We start from the raw sequence: 20,198 nt of genomic DNA, 5'->3' as shown, positions 1-20,198 counted from the left end.
ACCTTTATTATTCCTGATATTTATAAATGACCTCCCTGTCAAAATTGCCTGTGAGATGGGTATATTTGCTGATGACACCACTCTCTATAACAGGCATGAGGGGAAAACAAATGAACACATATCTAAGGGCATGGCAGAAACACTAGAGGATAACCTCCAATCTGTAGTGGAATGGGGACAAAAATGGATGGTCACATTCAATGCTGCCAAGACTAAACTTGTTTCCTTCAATAACTACAAGAAACCTTCTCTACCACCAATAGCAATGGCCAAGAACACATTACTTGAAAGTACTTCTTTTAAACTCTTTGGCCTAACATTTATAGGCAACATGAACTGGAATAGATACATTGAGAGCATTGCCAAGGCCGCTGCAAAGAAGGTGAGCTCTCTCTACTGTGCTAGAAAATTATTTACGCCTGAAAGTATCCTGTATCTCTATAAGGCCACCATTCACCCATGTATGGAGTACTGTTGTCACATTTGGGCTGGTGCATCTGCTGCTTGTCTCTCACTCCTGGACAGGGTTCAAAAGAGAGTCGCTAACCTGATAGGTCCTGAACTGTCATCTAAGCTTCTGTCCCATCGATGAAATGTTGCATCCCTCTGCCTGTTCTACAAGTACTTTTATGGTAAATGCCCTTGTACCCCCTCGATGTGAATACCCTCAACAAACACGACAAGCAGCTAAATCTCACCCCTTCATTGTAGAGATGTAAGAAAGCATTCTACTCCAATTGTTTCTTCCCCAGAACTGCTAGACTTTGGAACTCCTTTCTGGGATTCTGTTTTCTCAACTGTACTGACATGCAAAAGTTCAGCTGTAATCTTAACAGACACCTTGCCACTCATCTCCCTTCATAATACCTCTGCAACTTATGTCCCCGATAGTAGCCTCCTACTTCAAAATGGCGCTGTGCCTTGTTTGGGGTGAAAATTGAATTAAAAAAAATATATATATATATATGTTTATGACATTTGGTACTTTATTTCCGCCACCAAAAATTGAACATATCAGCATTTTTATTGACTTATAAAGTGTTCATCTGAGCTCCAATCTATGGTCCCCCCTTCGCCAAACTTTCACAAAAAACACTCGTCTAGCCAAAAGCACTATCAATAATTTCCCACACTCTTTATCTGTGCCTAAACCTAAATGTAGCTTCCATGAACAAAGATTCTTTCTTAGCACTCTCTCTCGGTTGCCTGCTTTCCAGCTGACTGCAACCTGATTGTCTTCAAGTCCAACATAAACAAGTTCTTGATGAACTGTCCCCCTAAGTAATCCAATTCACAAAATTCCCACTACTTATGTTTACTATACTATAATCACATTGACTAATGTATACCCATTAACCCTTATCTTCGAGTGGCCTCCAGGCCTTTATAAGTGGTGATTCCTGTGTAAAAAAATAAATAAATAAAAAATTAAGTTGCAGTTGGAATTGTTTTAAAAAATAGGCATAATAATCATTATGTATATTGAATGTTTATATTTACTGCTATTTTATTCAGTTTTATTTGATGATACTTTGAAAATTGTTGATCAGTTCAATTTTGCTATTAATAATGATGCAATGCTCACTTTTCACCCTTCAAAAATGAAGACCAAAATTGAATTAGAAATAATTCTACTTTTACTTCCGACTGTCTTCTTATATTAGGAGTGATGAAAACATCTTTTGCAACATTTTTACTGGTTACTTTTTTGTCAGTTGATTTCAAAGTTGCCATGTTATAATTTACACATGTTTGTGCTTCTTCATCCGCAGCAGGGTAGTGTATACTGCTGATCATCAGTGAACAGTAGATGTAGAATCCAATTCTAAATATGTTTTCTATGCCAATCTTTTAAAATTAATATTTGAATCACGGGCCTAGGAAAGTAGACATGTACAAGTTTGTATCATTTAGATTGGATGAAAGTCTTGTTTTTATTGATAACCTGATTTGTTCAACAATGGCAAGTAAGATTCCACAAAAGTCAGAAATACTAGTTTAGGAAGGTGAATGTTTTACCCCTAATAAAATATATTTAAAGAACACAGCACAAAAGAACCACAAACTTCTTTTTAACAATAACAACTTAGAATATTTATTAGTAGCAGGAACTGGCAGGTCGACTGCAAAAAAGGAAGAAGGAACAGAAAGTTCTTTGTGAGGTCGACATCGATCAGTCAGTACTGTGTCATCGCCAGCTAATAGCAGTTGTCTCCAGTGGAGGCCGTCGATGCTAGAGCAAGATGTCCAGTGGACAGGGAACGAGAGAAGAGGTGGTGCTTGGCTGAAGGTCCGGTCCTGACTAACTGACGTTCCCTCAAGACTTTAGGGAACAGATGAATCAATGCACCCTGTTAGCTGATAGGTTAGCCTGTGGCCGAAGAACTCAGGGAGGAGGGGCATTGATTCACAAGAGAAAATAGTTCTCTGTAACTGCTACACTAGAATTAGATTGGACAACTTTCGACAAAAATAACATCAGAGCTAAATTTGAAGCTATTATCATTGATATGGTTGATGTTCTGTAACTTGCTTCTTCGGTGATTTCTTCAAATGGACTCAGTAACTGGATATTTTTTTTAAACAAGTCCCCATCGGTAAGTTGTTAAGGTAGGAATCTAATCAACAGCAAACATTACAAGAGCTTTTCAGTTTTCTTAATTTATTTACAGTATATAATATGTTGAATTCCACCATGTGATCACATCTTGAATAAGTTTGTTTTTCCAAATTAAGCTGATCTTGTATTTCAGTTAATTTACTAATTGCTAATAGAAAGCGATTAAAGTGAGAAACTGTATTTCTGTTAAATGATGTAATAGTTGTTATCACAGCCTGAATTACAATGTATGATAGTTATTCCAAATCACATTCTTTTGCATTATCAACTATGTGTTTCTGAATCCTGCCAGACTAAAAATATTTTATTGAAGATTTTATACTCATCCACAACATTATGCAATTCTTCACTTATTATTGCACCTGTTCTACACTGTTCAAAGTCATTTGAAAACCAATAACCTGTCAAACTCAGAAAAGAAGCATTATCTGTTGTAGCTGTCCAAATGTATGTAGTTAATGAAATATTGCTAATTTCATCAAGAGACTATTGAATTTTTGTTTTACTTGATGATAACGGTTAATAAGAAAAAATGATTGTCAGACAAAAGTTGAGAAACAAGCAACAGTATAAACTAGATTTCATTACTTATAGGGCAGTTTATGGCTAGTATTTGTTGTATTTGTCTACATTGTAATCTGTGGTGAAGCAGTACTACAGTAGGGTGTTCCACAGACAGGAAGCTCTTGCAAAATAACTCTGTCCATGCAAATTCTGTCTGATGCAAGGTGGATGGACGAAGAAAGGGAAACTTTTTCCATTGTGTTAGGTAGACGAGTTCTTGCTATGAATGTTTTACAATGGGAAACAGGATGTTGGAGCTCAGTCAAATAATGAATAACATCATGGGAGGATTGAAAATGATGAATATAAAGAACAAAATTTTATTTCTTATGAATGCAGTTTCTACCAAATATTTGTTGAGATTGGATATGCAAACGATCATGTTGAAGCGTCAGGAAAGTAATTGTGTTGTAATGTGTTCCCATAGAGGGGAACTTTTTGAAAAGAAACTCTGTTCATGGAAATTTCCTTTGATATTAGATATAGAGAGGAAGAAAGTCAAATTATTTACATCTGTGATAGAAAGTGGGTTCTTGCTGTAAATGTCTTACATTAACAAACTAGTGATTGAAGTTCAGTTGAGCCCCTTATAAATAAATGACAATAAAGAGGGATTAGCAACGTGTCTGCTGTGGAAAAGGGGCTGTAGGGAAGAAAATAGATCATCCCCCCACCCCACTCGTTAGATTGCAAAATCAAGGAAGGAAAGAGTATTTTGAGTGGCATATCACCAGATGTGACAGCAGTGCTATATATCTAACTATTATATTGGTAGAGGATTGTATCTTTTTTTTTTTTACAATGGGGTTATCATATATCAAGGCCCGGAGGGCACTCAAGGATAAGTGTTAATGTGTGTATTGTAGTCATTGGGACAGTAGTGTAGTAATCGTTTGTGGTGGAAATTTGGTGTAATCAGATTACTTACAAGAACAATTAAATAAGAACTTGTCTACATTGGACTTGAAGATGATGGTATTGTATTTGTAGTCAGCTGAAAAGCAGGCCAATGAAACAGAGTTCCACAGACAACAGTTCTAAGATTCCTTGTTGATGTTGAATCTACATTTAGGTTTAGGCATCAATAGAGAGTGGGGGAATTTATTGATAGTGATTTTGGCTAAACAAATTTTTTTGTGAAAGATTGGCAATTATCTTTTGTTCTTTTTAGCGCCTTACATCAAGTGGCTTCACACCTTGTCTGGAGTAATTTCTATGAGAAAATGATGTAGAATACATGTAAAACAATTTTGTTTTTTCTCATTTCAGGCATATGCCTTATCTTCAACAATGTACATTTTATGACTGAAAATTTAAAGGATCGAATCGGATCTGATGTAGATAAAGGTAATTGGTCTTTCTTTTTCTTTTATAATTAACATCTATTCCACTGGATTTTGTTCTATTTGAAAAATCTAATACAGGTGTTTTTAGCCTTATTCTACATGTGGACCTCTTGAAACATACTTATAATTAGTGACTATCTAAATCAGCCTTATATATACGGCTGATTTCTGGTAAAATTTAATCAAAACATGTCTCCGATTTGCAACTGTTTAATTTGGTTGTATATACATGTTAACGTAGTGTCGAACATTCAGGTTAAATACAAATACAACAAAAATATCAATAAAAGTTAATTAGAAAATCAATCTAAATTTTCAAGATGAAAAGACTGATTTCATATAAATATGGATTGAATGTTAAGAAAACTGTTTCCAAACAAAATATATAACTAATTAGATGGCTATATATGATGTGAAAGAGACACTGGTTTATATGATGTTATCTCAAGTAGCAGCATTCAGAACCAGACCAGATAAAATCGGCACTTGTGCACTAGTGTGAAAGTACAACATTTTGGTTTTCTGTTGGGACATTTAGAGAGTGCATAACAGGGGCAGACAAATGCAATTTCAAGATTGAATCGAAAATCTCACAACAATAAATGCATGTTTTCTTGTTTTTCAAAATAGATGTAAGAAAATTATAACAAAATACAGTTTTTTAAGCACAAATTAGAATTTTTTTGTTATTCTTTACATTTTTTTGTAACAAATTTTTAAATTTTTGTTGAAAAAGTTTTTGTTACATTTTATACATTTATTGAATAATAATAAATATAAATTTATTTAGTAATAATAAATATACATTTATTGAGTAATAATAAATATGCATTTATTGAGTAATAATAAATATACATTTATTGAATAATAATAAATATACATTTATTGAATAATAATAAATATACATTTATTGAGTAATAATTTTTTTTTTTATATTACATTTTCACCCTAAACAAGGCACATTGCCACTTTGTTGAAGAGGGCTAGTATCAGGGACATAGGCATCAGGAGTACTGCGTAGGGAGTTGGGCAGCAAGATGTCGGTTCACGTTACACTTGAACTTCTGCATGTCAGTACAGTTAGGGACGCAGGGACCCAGAAGGGAATTCTAAAGTCTAGCTGTTCCGGGGAAGAAACTACTGGAGTAGAAAGCTCTTTTACATCTAGAGATCTCTACTATGAAGGGGTGGGATTTAGCTGCTTGTCGAGTTTGTCAGACGTATTTACGTTGAGGGGGCACAAGTGCTTGCAGTTCGCCAGAGCATTCACCATTAAAGTACTTGTAGAACAGGCAGAGGGATGCAACATTTTGTTGATGGAACGGAGGCTGAAGTTTAGATGACAGTTCAGGACCTATCAGATTAGCGACTCTCTTTTGAACCTTGTCTAGGAGCGAGAGACTAGTGGCAGATGCACCAGTCCAAATATGACAACAATACTTCATACATGGACGAATGGTAGCCTTATAGAGGTATAGGATACTTTCGGGCGTTAATAGTTTTCTAGCATGGTAGAGAGAACCTACCTTCTTTGCAGGGGTCCTGGCAATACTCTCAATGTAATCGTTCCAACTCATGTTTCCTGTGAACCTTAGGCCAGGGAGTTTAAAAGATGTACTTTCAGATAAAGAGTCATTGGCCATTGCTATTGGTGGTAGAGAAGGTTTCTTGTAATTATTGAAGGAAACAAGTTTAGTCTTGGCAGCATTGAATGTGACCATCCATTTTTGTCCCCATTCCACTACAGATCGGAAGTCATCCTCTAGTGTTTCTGCCATTTCTTTAGATATGTGTTCATTTGTTTTCCTGTCGTGTCTGTTATAGAGCGTGGTGTCGTCAGCATATATACCCATCTCACAGACAATTTTGTCAGGGAGGTCATTTATGAATATTAGGAATAACAGAGGTCCAAGGATAGATCCTTGAGGCACTCCCGCATTTATAACATATTGTTTAGATGTACGACCGTCGAGGACGACCTGAATTTTTCTCTTGTCTAAGAAGGATTTAATTATGTTAAGTATTCTTCCAGTGATACTGTATGATCTGATTTTCCTGAAAAGACCTTCATGCCATACCCTGTCAAAAGCCTTAGATATATATAGAGCTACCGCTCTACCCTCGTCTGCTTTTTCCAGTGACTGGTATATACGTTCTGAGATTACAGTTAGGATGTCTGCTGTGGAAAATCCATATTGTTGTTCAGTCAGAAGTTTAGCATCTGTAAGGTGATGGACTAGAGCTTGGTTAATTATTGTCTCAAATATTTTGGCGAAAAGTGGGAGGAGGCTAATGGGGTGATAATTTAGTGGGGCAGTTCTTTCGCCAGAATTCTTGAAAACTGGTACTACAGAAGCAGTTTTCCAGCAGGCAGGAAAACAAGCTTCATTAAGGCATTTGTTGTAGAGTTTGGAGAGAACTGGAGCTACTTCAGCGGACCACTTTTTTAATAGCACAGCCGGGATGAAATCAGGTCCACATGCTTTTGCAGTGTCAAGATTTCTTATGATAGCATGCACCTGAGAAGGGGTGATTTTCAGATTGTCTAGTGTGGCATCTGTCTGCAAAGGAAAGTCAGGGAGGTGGTGGTTAGCAGAGTCCAGTGTGGAGTTGGAGGCAAACGGACTGACAAGCTTGTTAGCCTTCTCAGTTGCAGAGCAAACAACTTCATGATTGTTGGATAGTGGGGGAATTGTTGATTGCCCATTATATACTACACTGTTGTAGATTTTACAGAAGTTGTGGGTTCCTATTTTCTGTGCTTCGATGCGTTTTTTAGTGGTTTCAGTAAATTCTCTCTTAGCTGTAACTATTTTTTCTTACAGTTACTTCTGGCTTCTATATACTTCTGTCTGTTTGAACTGGACTTATGTCGGGTAAATCTGCGGTATGCATGCTGCCTTGGAGCAATGGCAGTTGCGCAAGTAGAAGTAAACCATTGGGGAGAGTGGGGCTTGCTATAAAATTTCCGCATGGGAACATGTGCTTCAATTGCAGTTTTGAATCATTCAGTGGTCTCGTTTGTGCACTGTTTTTGATATGGGGCATCCCTGATGAGATCCCTGATGACTTTCCAGTCAGCCTTTTTATAATATCTTGTTGTTTTGAGCAGTCGGACTTCAGTTTTGGCTCTAGACTTTAGGGTGATTACCACTGCATGATCAGCGTTCCCAAGTGGGCTGTGGCCATTCGTTATACAGTCATCGAGAACTATGGTCAGAAACAGATCTAGAAGTGAAACGTGTTGTTCTTGCTGGTCTGGGAAACGGGTTGGAAACGTAACCATCTGTGATAGGGAGTGAGATATAGAGAAATAATGTGTTGTGGCACCAGCTGCGCCTGTGTAAGTAGAAAATCCAAGCCAGTTGCTGTGGTGGACATTGAAGTCACCAAATACATGCACTTGGGCACTAGTGTCAAGGGAAAGTGCTGTATCTATGCTGTCAGAGACTTTGTTTATTAGGGTACAGTCCTGGGTCGAGGGAGAGCGGTAGAGAAAATAAAAGTAGCTAATGTTATGTTGCATGTTAAGTTTTAAAGCACATAAAGACTTGATCGTCCGATTCTAGTTTAGTTTCTCTAGTCAAGGGGAGGGTGTTTCAAATATAGACTCCAAGCCCGTGCATATGTCTGTCAGAGTCCTTACAGCAGAGTGGGAGATATCCAGGCATGCTAAAGTAGTTAGAGGGGATGGAGGAATGTAGGTTAGTCTCACTTAGTGCTAAGATATCCGGGGTGTTTTTTAGGAGAAATGCTTCAACATCATTTAAATTAGTTCTAAGTCCATGGATGTTTGTAAGTGCAAGCCTCAAGGGAGAAGGCAGGTTAGTTTTGCTTGAGTTTAGGCCTAGTTTTAGTGTAATTTTTGATTGTACTCTCATTTTTTTTTAAGAGTTTCAGTTTAGGTAAAGGGTGCTGAACAAGTGGTTATGTAGAATACCAGACATGCAATACAAGCAGACCATCAGTTGTCCTTCCATCTACTAGGATTGTGGCCTTGGGATAACCCACTGGGGATGAGTGCAGGGTCCCTTTCCATGCGTGACATTGCACTACAAACAACCTGATATTATATAACTGTTGATGGAGCAGCCGCTCTAAGCGCTACCAAAGAGTTAGTGCTCCTGTACTACCAGTCGGAAACAGCAGCCAGGAACTGTCTATCCAGTACCCTCAGCCCATCAGACGATGGTCAACCCAATCTACTTGCACTGGCATTATGGTATTCAAGCACTTCCAAGTGCCCAATTTAAGGGATGGGATGTGTTGGGAGTGGGGAAAACGGCGTTCATTGTCCTAGTCAGGAAACAAGATTGACCACTGAGTGTTTCTGTCGACTCCCTGTAATTCGACCTCTATGCCTGGCTGATAGGTAAAGAAGGAGTATGGAAGCCAGGCGATAGACAGTGCCTATCTACTCCTTAAGCAGTTTAGGTTTGCAGACCGGTAATTTGTTTGAGTCACCAGATCTAGGAAGGTTGTCATCCAAGACTGGAGAGGCCTTCCTCCCCTTAGGTTTAGCTTCAGAGTTTTCCTTCTTCTAGACAGACGACCTGGGAAGATCTACTGGTCGATCAGCACCGAGAGGGTATGCCTCGCGCATGGGTCCTAATCCAGGTATTTCTGCGACCCCGCGTGGGTGGTTAATGTTACTGGGTTAGCTTATGAAGGTCATATATCTACTGAAAAATTATACTCCTCAAAGTGATTACAATAGATTGCTATTTCATTGTTTGTTACTGGAGGAGGGGGTGAGTAAGAGTTCATACAGTAGAAGCAGCTATATTTGCAAACAGGTCTGTTAGGAGTTAATATGGTTTACTGTTTTTTTTTTCCTTTAAATTTATAATTAAAAATTTTTTTTATTTTCTTCCTTTTCTTATTTTTTCTTAATAATAAATATACATTTATTGAATAATAATAAATATACATTTGTTGAGTAATAATAAATAAACATTTATTGAGTAATAATAAATATACATTTATTGAATAATAATAAATATATATTTATTGAATTAAAATAAATATTCATTTGTTGAATAATAATAAATACACATTTATTGAATAATAATAAATATACATTTATTAAATAACTAGCTGAGGGTTAAAGAAATGTATCCCCCCCCTTCTGAAATCCACACGGGACACCTGGTTTTTCTTTTATCATGTTAATCTCAGGAGTTTAAAAAAAAGAAAGTTTTTTAAAATATTATTTTTATGATTTTTATCGTTCAGTCTAATGTTTTTTTTTTTGGTAAATGTGACAGCGGGAATATCCTGGCTCAATCACCACAAAAAAATACTTTGCGCCAATCAAAGACCGGAAACCCAAAATGAAATGAAACGTAAATTATTTATTTATTTGAATAAAGTAAAATACGCATCAAGTGCTCTTGAGAGCCAAATACAATGTAATATAAGGAAAATAAACAAATATTTTACTTGTTTGAAATTTATCACAAATATATTTCAGAGATATACTCCATCTTTTCTTTCTCTTTTTTTTCCTTTTTTTCTTCTTGCCATGTTGTAAATTTGGAGAAAGAAGTCTGTTTGTAAAGAGCCGCGTGTTGTTTCTAGCGGTTGTATTTTGAAATGTTTGAACTGTGCGTAGGCAATGCGAGAATAACATCAAAGAATGAGAGTTCATATAGAAACGTTGTTTTAATTTGAATAAAATAAAATACGTATCAAGTGCGCTAGAAAGCTAAATACAACATAATATAAGGAAAATAAACAAATATTTTACTTGTTTGAAATTTATCACAAATATATTTCAGAAATCTCCTCCATCTTCAGTGTGTTGTTTTGTTTCTCTTTATTTTTTCCTTTTCTTCTTCCTTGCCATGTTGTAAATTTGGAGAAAGAAGTCTGTTTGTAAAGAGCCGCACATTGTTTCAACAATTGTATATTGAAATGTTTGAACTGTACTTGATTACAAGTTTTTCTATCTAAATAACTGAGTCTATGATATATATTTTGTCATTCATGAAGTTTGCATGGTGACAACATTCTCAAAGTTTTAGGTTTTAAATTCAAACAGTGTGTCCATTCAATCTGACGATTTAGCAATGAAAATAACATTTTTAAAGTTTAATATGGCAGATGGACGAATGGGTCCCTTTTTTCAGACAGATAGACAGTGTTGCAATATTTTTGATTCATAATGGGGTAGTTATTTAATTGCTGCCCACATTGGCAATATTTGGCACGAGGCCTGGAAAGTGGGAACCCCGCAGGCTCCCCTAAAGGAGGGGCACTCCTGCAATTTTAAAAATTGCCTGAGTAACCCTGTCGGCATTCCCCAGTCGGGGCGCCTCAGGCAGCAAGCAATAAACTTGCCCCACCGGAAAGCCCGGTGGCAAGGCCTGGGAGGGTGGACCTCCTAAGTATTACCTAGGCGGTGTACCTCAATCCAACAGTAGATGGACGAATGGGCCCCTTTTTTCAGACAGATAGACAGTGTTGCAATATTTTTGATTCATAATGGGGGTATGGTCCCTCACAGTTGGAAGATCCTATTTATAAACGATGCTGCTAGGAACTGATGAATCAAATTAATTCACATTCTGCTACCAACCAATCAGAAACCAGAAGTGCTCCATAAAAATTAACCCTTCTTTTTTTTAGCAACCTTGCATTTGTTTTCTTCACGTCAACACAGGAAAAATCTTTTGCTCTTTGGCTACAAAACAACTCTCTACTGAGAACCAGTCATGCAATCTGACGATTTAGCAATGAAAATAATATTTTTAAAATTCAACATGGCAGATGGACGAATAGGTCCCTTTTTTCAGACAGATAGACAGTGCCTTTTATAGATATATGTGGACAAATCTAAAGGTGTTATTTTTCAAAGTTAAGCATAGCCAGTATTCCCAAGTGGTTACCCAGCAGTTAACCAACGTTAAGCATGGGCAAGAATTGCAAAAACCTAATTTCATCATCTCTCGTGACCAGGATATATAAGTGACTGGGAACTGCTTGTGTATTTAATATTCCTTTGACACTTCCTCCTTCAGAGGAAGCCAGTTCAGCCTGCATAGGATGAATGTTGCTCACATACATAGCAGATGGATAGGGCTTTCTATAGAGGTGCATGAACAAACCTATAGGTGCTATTTTTCAAAGTTGAGCATGGTAAACAGATAGACATAGGTTTTTATAGAGATACATGGACACAGCTGAAAATGCTATTTCAAACTTAAGCACCAGACACGGACAGAACCTTTAGTAGAGCTGCTTAGGATGATTTGTTTTTTGTTGTTGTTTTATGTTTTTACTTGATTATATTTTTGTTTTTTTTTTATTTCAAGATGAATTAGTGAAAGTTTTTACAAATTTTCACTTTGAAATAATTGAGTATAGAGATCTTACCAAAACTGAAATGCAAGAAAAACTTGGTGAAGTCAGTTCCATGGATCACAGAGAATATGACTGCTTTGTCTGCTGCATTCTTTCACATGGAACAGAAGGAATTGTTTATGGAGTGGATGGTGAACGTTTGCCTTATCCCAGCATTACATCGCCATTCCAACCATTGAAATGTAAAAGCTTAACTGGAAAGCCAAAACTATTTTTCATACAAGCTTGTCAAGGATTAGCTTATCAGTCGGGGGAAGAGGATATAGGTGAGTGCAATTTTCTTTTTTAATCTATATAATAGTACTCATGTTCATGCATATGTTCTCACCCTCCACCCTTTTTTTAAAAGATGGGATCATCCCATCAAAGAAGATGTAATGCACAAAAAATAATTTTTTAAATTTAATCTGGTGTCACTGTTGTGTTCAATATAAAATTTGAATTAAATTTTGCTTTCTTGACCTTTGGTCTAGGATGAAAGTGTAGTTCTCCTGTTCAAGATGGTACAATAATATTGTGGGATCTGTGTTTGCACTGAATGTCCAAAGAATGAGAGAGTCGGTGGGAAATGTATGTTAAAAAAGTAACACGACTGGGGTAAACTTTTAAAATAAAAATGTTACGCTCACTTGTTTGAACTATTATGTGGAAATTTTCATCAGGTCCATAAGGCATTGTAGTCTACATTGCACTGTAGAGAACCTACTGTTGATTTTATAAAATTATTTTTATACATAATAGTTTGAATCAAAGTTTAAAATGCAAAAGTCAAGTAATCATGGTTCAGTTGTACTCTAAACAGAAACATGCATTTTGAATGTGCTTCTGTCTTATCAAAGAACTTACTATTGCAGTTATAAAACTTCTTAAATGCACTCGTGATGTTATGCTGTATAAGTATGTTAACCTTGGTTAAAATCAAAATGTTCTTTCTTTAATTGTTTTTTTTATCAATTATTGATTTTCAATACTTATCGGAGGCATTCTGAGACAAAAAAATTGCTGCTTCTAAAATGGAGGATCGATTTACTAGAACGTTGTATTAGAGCGGCGCACCCCTTAAAAATGTTAAATATTGATTTTTTTTGGTACTTTTTATAAAAAAAAGACACAGAAAAAATAACAGAAAGTCTACCACTTTCATATGTGCACAAAACTTTTTTTTAATAGTCTTGACTCTGACAAGCATTTAATATTTCAAAAGAAATATTATTATCAACAGTAAATTATTATTGACAGATTGGTGTAGAACAAACCATGGAATTTCCTTATTTATATGTTAACAAGTGTTTATTTTTGTTTTGTCTTAATGAAATAAAAACAGTAGTGGGGGGAACGATCATCAATTTTTGATTGGCATAAGAGATTCAAGGAAGGCAAAGGGTCTGTGTGGGATGATGAAAGGAGTAAGGCAGGGAGTCTGCAAGAGATGATGAGAGGTGTGAGAGGAGTAAGGAAATTTGAACACCAGAGTTGATTGACAGAGTACAAAATAGACTTCGTGGTTTAGTGAGGGATGCCCTTTCCACAGAAGAGACATTGTGAGCCTGTCTTTGTTTTATCGCTATTTCCATGGCAGGTGCTCGTCTGAGCTCCAATCCCCCCCCCCGCCAATCTTTCACAAGAAACACCCATCTGGCTGAAACTACTGTCAACAATTTTCCCCACTCTTTATCTGTGCCTAAATCCAAATGTAGATTCCATGAGCAAAGCTTCTTTCTTAGAACTGCACACCAGTGGAACTCTCTGCCGCTTGCCTGTTTCCCACCTGACTACAACTTGGACGTCTTCAAGTCCAACATAAACAAACTCTTGACAAACCGCCCCCTTAAATAAGACGCTCTATCAAAACCCCCAATACTAATGTTTACTACAATACTATCTCATTGATTACTGTACATGCAATAACCCTTATCCCTGAGTGGCCTTCGGGTCTTGATAAGTGGTGACCTACATGTAAAAAACAAAATAAAATAAAATAAAATAACTCATGAATCCATCAGACTGAGATATCCACGTTGGCTTGCAAAACAACCAACGATAATATTTAACTTAGCAAATTACACAAAAAACGAAACCCATGAAGATTTAGAAATAATCAAACATAGATTCCAAGACTATTTGGAAATATAGACAGGTGGATCCAAAGCTGGAGACAGTTGCATTCTTCATCAGCAAAAGAATAACGTCCAACCAACAGTAATCCGAATAATACAAGTAATACTAGTATTGAGTCTTGTTTTCAGGCAAATAAAAAAAATTGATTTTTTCCAGTAGTATTTAACAAAGACAAATTTTTCATAAGACTCCCTGACAAAATATCCTTTTATATTACTGAAGCATTGGCTATTGACCTTGAAAGTAGATTTGATAGAAATCAGTGGGAAAAAAGAAACATATCATATTTACAGATAGCATTAACCATAAGGGACTACTGTGATAAGAGCTAGATTTATAGGAGGCAACCTGGATGGGTAGTTGAACAGTAAGATATTTGTTCACATACATTTAAATTTCTGCATACTTGTATGGTTAAGGAAACAGAGAGCAGAGAGAGAATTCCAAAAGCAAGCACTTTGAAGAAAGAAACAATTAGAGTAAAAAATCTTCTGGCATCTAAAGATCTTTACAGTGAAGAGACGTGTGGAGATTTTGCTGCCAGCCGGGTGGGTTGGGAGTAAAATAATTCATGGTAGCCATTTTGATTCTGGATAGGAACTAAGTATATAACTGGAGTGTAAGCGATTAAATTCTGAAATCTTGGTTTTTGCAATTTTAACCCTTATTTGCTTCTGCTCTATGTATTTGTTCAGAATCAAAATGGCTTCCGTGGATTATTTTACTCCATCACTCAAGTAAATAGGTTTAAAAACTTTTTTTAAATATTAAATTATGTTGAACACAAATAGTTTACAAATGAGTAAATAAAGCAAAATGTTTTTGATTAATTTTCCGGATTGTATTTTCTTTAAAATGATTTATATCACCAATGATAATGTTTAACTCTAACATGAAACGATCACCTTGTTTTTAATGGCATAGCATAGGACACAACAAGTAATCGTTTTCTTTGCATTTCCAAAATGGTTATGCACTCTATACGACTCGGTGGTCAAAACTGGGTGATGAATAACATTTTCTGGCCAAACAATAAATAATCATTTTACGTTATATTTATATGTAGTAAATGAACCCCCAGTCTAAAGTCTAAAATATTATTGTTGAAGTTTAATATCACAAAACAAAATAAAATCATTTTTATTTTCTAGTTAACAGTGTAGAGAAAATAATACCATTTTACCAGTTCTGAATGACCTAAAAAGGTCAAATTTTTATGTATATTTTGTTTTTACAAATTCTTAGAAGGCATTAAAAGTTTTCTCCACTATATTTCCTTTAAAAATAATTTTTGGGTATAATAATTGAATAATTTGACCCGGATTCTTGGGAATTCTCATCAATCATGGATCGGGCAAGACCAGCAATCATTGGTTTAAGCTGAGCATTTTAACAGATGCAAAGTAATTTCAAAACAAACAAACCGAGAGGGAAAAAAAATACAAAAACAAATAATCAAAAATAATGAAAACCTACCTCATAAGGACTGAAAATTTTTTTATTTATTCTTTTTTTTTTTGCAAAATATTTATCAACAAAATTTTTTTAACTTTTTTCTTCAAGAAAAAAATGAATGTTTTACTTTTTTTTAACCGTAAATTGTTAGGTGTAAGTACAAGTTTTTTGTTTTTATTTTCTTAAGACTATTTGTTTAGTCAATTTTTTTTTGCGGGCGGGGGGGGGGGTCCACAGAAATCTTCTCTCTTTTTTTTTTTTTTTAAGGAAATACGTAAAAATATGTTAACAAAAAGTGTAAATTGTAAGATGAAGGTACAGGAAAAATTTTGCTTTTTCTTCAAGAAAACTTAATATTTTTATTTTTTATTTTTTTACAGTTGTTCAATGATGGTTGAAGAACTTTCTCGAGATAAGGATATTTCCTTATAGTAATATTTACTTCGGTCGACTGTTGAACAGCCATTGATGGCAAAGAGAGAGGAGATGGGAGTAGAGGAAATGGAAGGAAGCTCCCCAAGAAACGGGTAGCTTTCAGAAATGTAATTTATGATGGAGACAAAGGGATTATTTCCAAATTTTTGTCTCTCCGCTATATGTATTATATATATATATATATATATATTAATTATTATATTAATAATTATAATATTATAATTAATATATTATATTATATATTAAATATGTACCTAGAAGCTCTCAGTTTGTCCCGCATTCTTGCTGCTTGTTTCACTATTTTGCTTCCTTCCCACATCCTCTCGACATGGTTTGTTGTTGCCTTCATTGCAGGGTCCACAAAATGCATACTATGATTCCCTGTCAGGTGGTGGAACCCTTCTCCACCTACTTTGTTATAGGCCCTTCCAACAGTCAGATCTGTCTGTAGTCCCCAGCAGAATATATTTGTTTATTCTTGGAAGAGGGGTTTCAGCATTGTGATGGTCACCAAACAAAAAACTCCTTGTTAATGATGTCATAGCTACTGAAAACCCAGAGCAGTTTGAGGATTCCCCCTACGTTGTATTTCCTTTGGTTGAATATAGACTTGTCTATTTTGACTGTGTGCCCTGGGCCTCTGATCTAAGGAAATACTCCTGGCAAATTTCTCTCAGAAAGTTCTTTCAGTCTGTGTAAGTGCGCTCTGATATAACACCGCATTCCCATCACATATTTTTCAGGGTAGCCATTTCAAATGCCCACAAATAAATAATTTTTACTATTGTTAGAATCTCCAACTTGAATTGCACAAAAAACGATCATGTGCACAAGGATATCCATTGTTTGCAGTGCCCATTTGTGCATCTCCAGGAGAAACCATCCTTAACACACGATCTTTGTTTTTTTTAGTAAGCATTTGCGTTTACAATTCTTGCCCCTCATTTTTTTTGGACAGCAGTTTCTTCTGACAATGTAAGATTGTCTGCATCAGTGTTTTCATTTCTTTGTCTAACATGCATAGATTTATTTCCGTGCCTGTCATTTTTCTGTTTGGCAAGTTTGAAATTATATTTGTTTGTTAGCTTTTTTGTTTATTCACTTTCTTCCAATTCGAAAATCGTCTGCTTCCATTTTCAATAGCTCTTTTTCATTGGCTAATCAAACGCGCAGCCAATGAATTACAAAAAAATAAATAATCAGAAAAAAAAACTCTCCCCCTTTATATCATCATAAAAAATACTAAAAACATTACATAAAAAAACAAATAAATAAAATAAAAAGTCGATTTAGCATTTCAACATCTGAACAAAGCTCAGCTGAAACCAATGATTGCTGGTCTTGCCCGATCCATGCTTGACGGGAATTCTCTTGAATCTGGGTCAAATTATGCAAGAGTACCAATTTTTGTCGTTAATAGTAATGATTACTGTGAATCTTTGAGAGACCATAATAGCTTTAATTATTTCATTTTTTTTTTAGAATTCGATTGCCTTCCAATCTCAGTGCCACCATCAATTCCTCATGAAGCTGACTTCTTAATGGCATATGCAACAGTTTCTGGTTACGTATCCTTTCGGAGTAAGAAGAATGGATCTTGGTTCATCCAGAACCTATGCAAAGTTTTCCGCGATTGCAGTAAAAAGTAAGAACCATTTATGTATTTATTTCAATTTTCTTTTTCTTTTGTGAATTTAATTAAGGTACTGGATCAAACATTTGACAAGTTTGGAATCATTTTGAGGCCACATTTTCTTGATCTATCATTATTTTCACGGCAAGTACTCATCAAATTATACCCAATTTCCACCTCTAATGATTACTATACTGTTGCCCCAATGACCACCGTGCACGCATTAACCCTTATCCTTGAGTGACCTTCAGACCTTGATAAGTAGTAAATCCCATCCCCTCCTTGTAAAAGAAAAAAATACAGTCAAATATTCAGGAAGTTTAGGATCAGAAGTTCTGATCTATTATATAAAGGAAAGTTTTCTGTCCGTCTGTCTACCTAAAAATTAGAAACTTCACAACCCACACCTGTGAAGTAGTGCATCGAATAGAATACAGACACATTTTTCATTTTCATATTAACTTTTTAGGTGTTGATGGGGAAAAAATTTAGGTGGGGGGGGAAGGGGGTATTTAAAGCTTTTTTTTTTTAGTTACCAGAAAAAAAGAAATATAGGTTAGAGAGGAGAGGAATAAAGGGATAGTGGATAGAGATTTATATATTGGAGCTCTACACTAGTAGGTAGAGATTCAGTCAGTTGGTGCGGATTTTAAGAGCATGCATTAATCCTTTATGATCTGAATTATGATGTAGATGATTAAAACAATATTTATTGTTAATTGTAGTTAGTTTAAAAGGTAATGATACTATGATGGTCTTCAAACTGGAAAAAATTATCAATCCTTATCCTCGAGTGGCCTCTGGGCCTTGATAAGTGGTGATTTCTGTGTAAAAAAAAAAAAAAGCAGAAAAAAAAGCTCAATAGTTAAACTACCACTGAGAATGTTTGCATTTTATAAACTTACCTTATTATCCATAGTGCTTGAAAAAAGTGTGTTTATGATAACAAACGTAATCCTCCACTCTCTGAGACAGGTGGTGGCATCCTGAATGTAAGCAATGGACAGTTACAATCTGGAGGTATCTGACATCTACCCAGATACTAAATTAATATGTACAAGGTGTGTTGAATTTATTCCTGCTTTATTTACGACTGAACAAATTAGTTCAACCAGGTCATAAAAGGTCAAGTGCATTTCGGCACATCCGGTAATAAACAGAAATATATTCAGCATACCCAGCAAGTTAGGAAATAAAGGTCATTAATAGTCAACTAACATACTTCCTAACTTCCAGCGTGGTTGCTACCAGAAGCAGTGACAAGATAAATCAATTCCTTCACTTTTATTGTTCTTCAGTATTTCTATTGTGAAACAATTTATTGAAATAAAATATAAGAAAAGGACATTATTGAAAAGTATATAAAATATATAAATAATAAATAATAAAATAATAAATTTCTATTGTGAAACAATTTATTGAAATAAAATATAAGAAAAGGACATTATTGAAAAGTATATAAAATATATAAATAATATAAATATACAATAAAAATTAACAAAATCATAAAAAGATAAAAATAACACAGTTAGTCTTTATTTGCACTTTTAATAACAAAATTAAAAAATAAGTTTTTATTTTATTTGAAATTTTATAAGAAATATGTTTATGAAATTATAAAAATGGGTTTTCTTTTTTAATTTTAAAAATAAAAGTTTTTATTTGAATAAATAATAATATATTATTATATTATTAACTAGCGAGGGGTAACCGGCGTTGCCCGGGTGTTTGTAGGTGTGTGTGTGTGGTGTTAAATAAAAAAGAAAGGGGGGGGGGGGTTAGGATCGAAGCCGAAGCCCTGAGGCGAAGTTTGAAAATAAAATTGGCCAGCCAGAATGAAGCATTGTTATAAGCGAATAAGTGAAAGATGTTTGAAAGTCGTCGAGCGTTATGACGACGATGACGATGTAAGCATTGTTATAAGCGAAGTAAGAAAAGAATACAACGTTTTAATTAAGCGGGGGGGGGGGTAATAAAAACATCAAAAAAAAAAAAAAACTAACGTAACGATGAAAACAGAAAAACGAACACGTGAAAAATGGCTTAAATAAGCCTGTTTCGATATTAAAATTAAAAAAATCGGTGGGTACCCGGGTGTTTTTGGGTGTCGCTAAGAATAAGCGAAGTAAAAAAAAAAAACAGGAAAATGAACGTTACGTGAAAAATAGCTTAAATAATACAGGGTTCAATATTTACATATAAAAAAATTAAAAAAAAAAACCATCTCATACCACGATTCGAACACAAAACGTTTAGATAATGAACCAAGGCCTTAACTAGCTGGGCTAAACCGATGCATCTGAAATTTGTTCGGTTTTTCAACTATTTAAAGTAAATCAAGTCACGACGTCATGACGTCATCTGACGCATGCATTGTTGACCCCCCCCCCCTGTCAAAAATTGTCGATTTCGGGGTGAAAAAGTTAATGTTTTTCTTTCTATCTCTCTCTCTCTCTGTTTGCATCTCTCTTTCTCTCTCTCTCTCTCTCACTTCGACTGTTACTAAAAAAGAAAATGGCGTCTGGCTGTTTTTTTTTTGTAAAAACTTCGATCGTTAATATTTTTTGTAAGCGTATTTTTTTTTTACTTCACATTTTTGGCTTGTTATTTTTCGTTTAACTATCGCATCTAAGTATTTTTAATGTGCTAATAACTTTGGTTA

General features: G+C 35.1%; 1 protein-coding gene across 3 annotated transcripts in view; it reads left to right on the top strand.

Moving 5' to 3' along the window:
• Positions 1 to 20,198, top strand: part of LOC145286134 (caspase-3-like) — a 113,134-nt gene that overhangs the window by 78,272 nt on the left and 14,664 nt on the right. For all 3 annotated transcript variants that reach the window (XM_080134849.1, XM_080134850.1, XM_080134848.1), the window contains 3 exons: positions 4,454 to 4,531; positions 11,847 to 12,161; positions 17,386 to 17,548. In XM_080134849.1, the coding sequence (XP_079990975.1) occupies positions 4,454 to 4,531; positions 11,847 to 12,161; positions 17,386 to 17,548 (556 nt within the window). The remainder of the gene's footprint in view (positions 1 to 4,453; positions 4,532 to 11,846; positions 12,162 to 17,385; positions 17,549 to 20,198) is intronic.

The sequence above is a fragment of the Euprymna scolopes genome, chromosome 10 (genome assembly GCF_053919585.1).
Source record: "Euprymna scolopes isolate OS-2025 chromosome 10, ASM5391958v1, whole genome shotgun sequence".
Classification (NCBI taxonomy): domain Eukaryota; kingdom Metazoa; phylum Mollusca; class Cephalopoda; order Sepiida; family Sepiolidae; genus Euprymna; species Euprymna scolopes.
The sequence above is the reverse complement of the archived record's forward strand: the minus strand, read 5'-3'. Positions and strand labels throughout refer to the sequence as shown.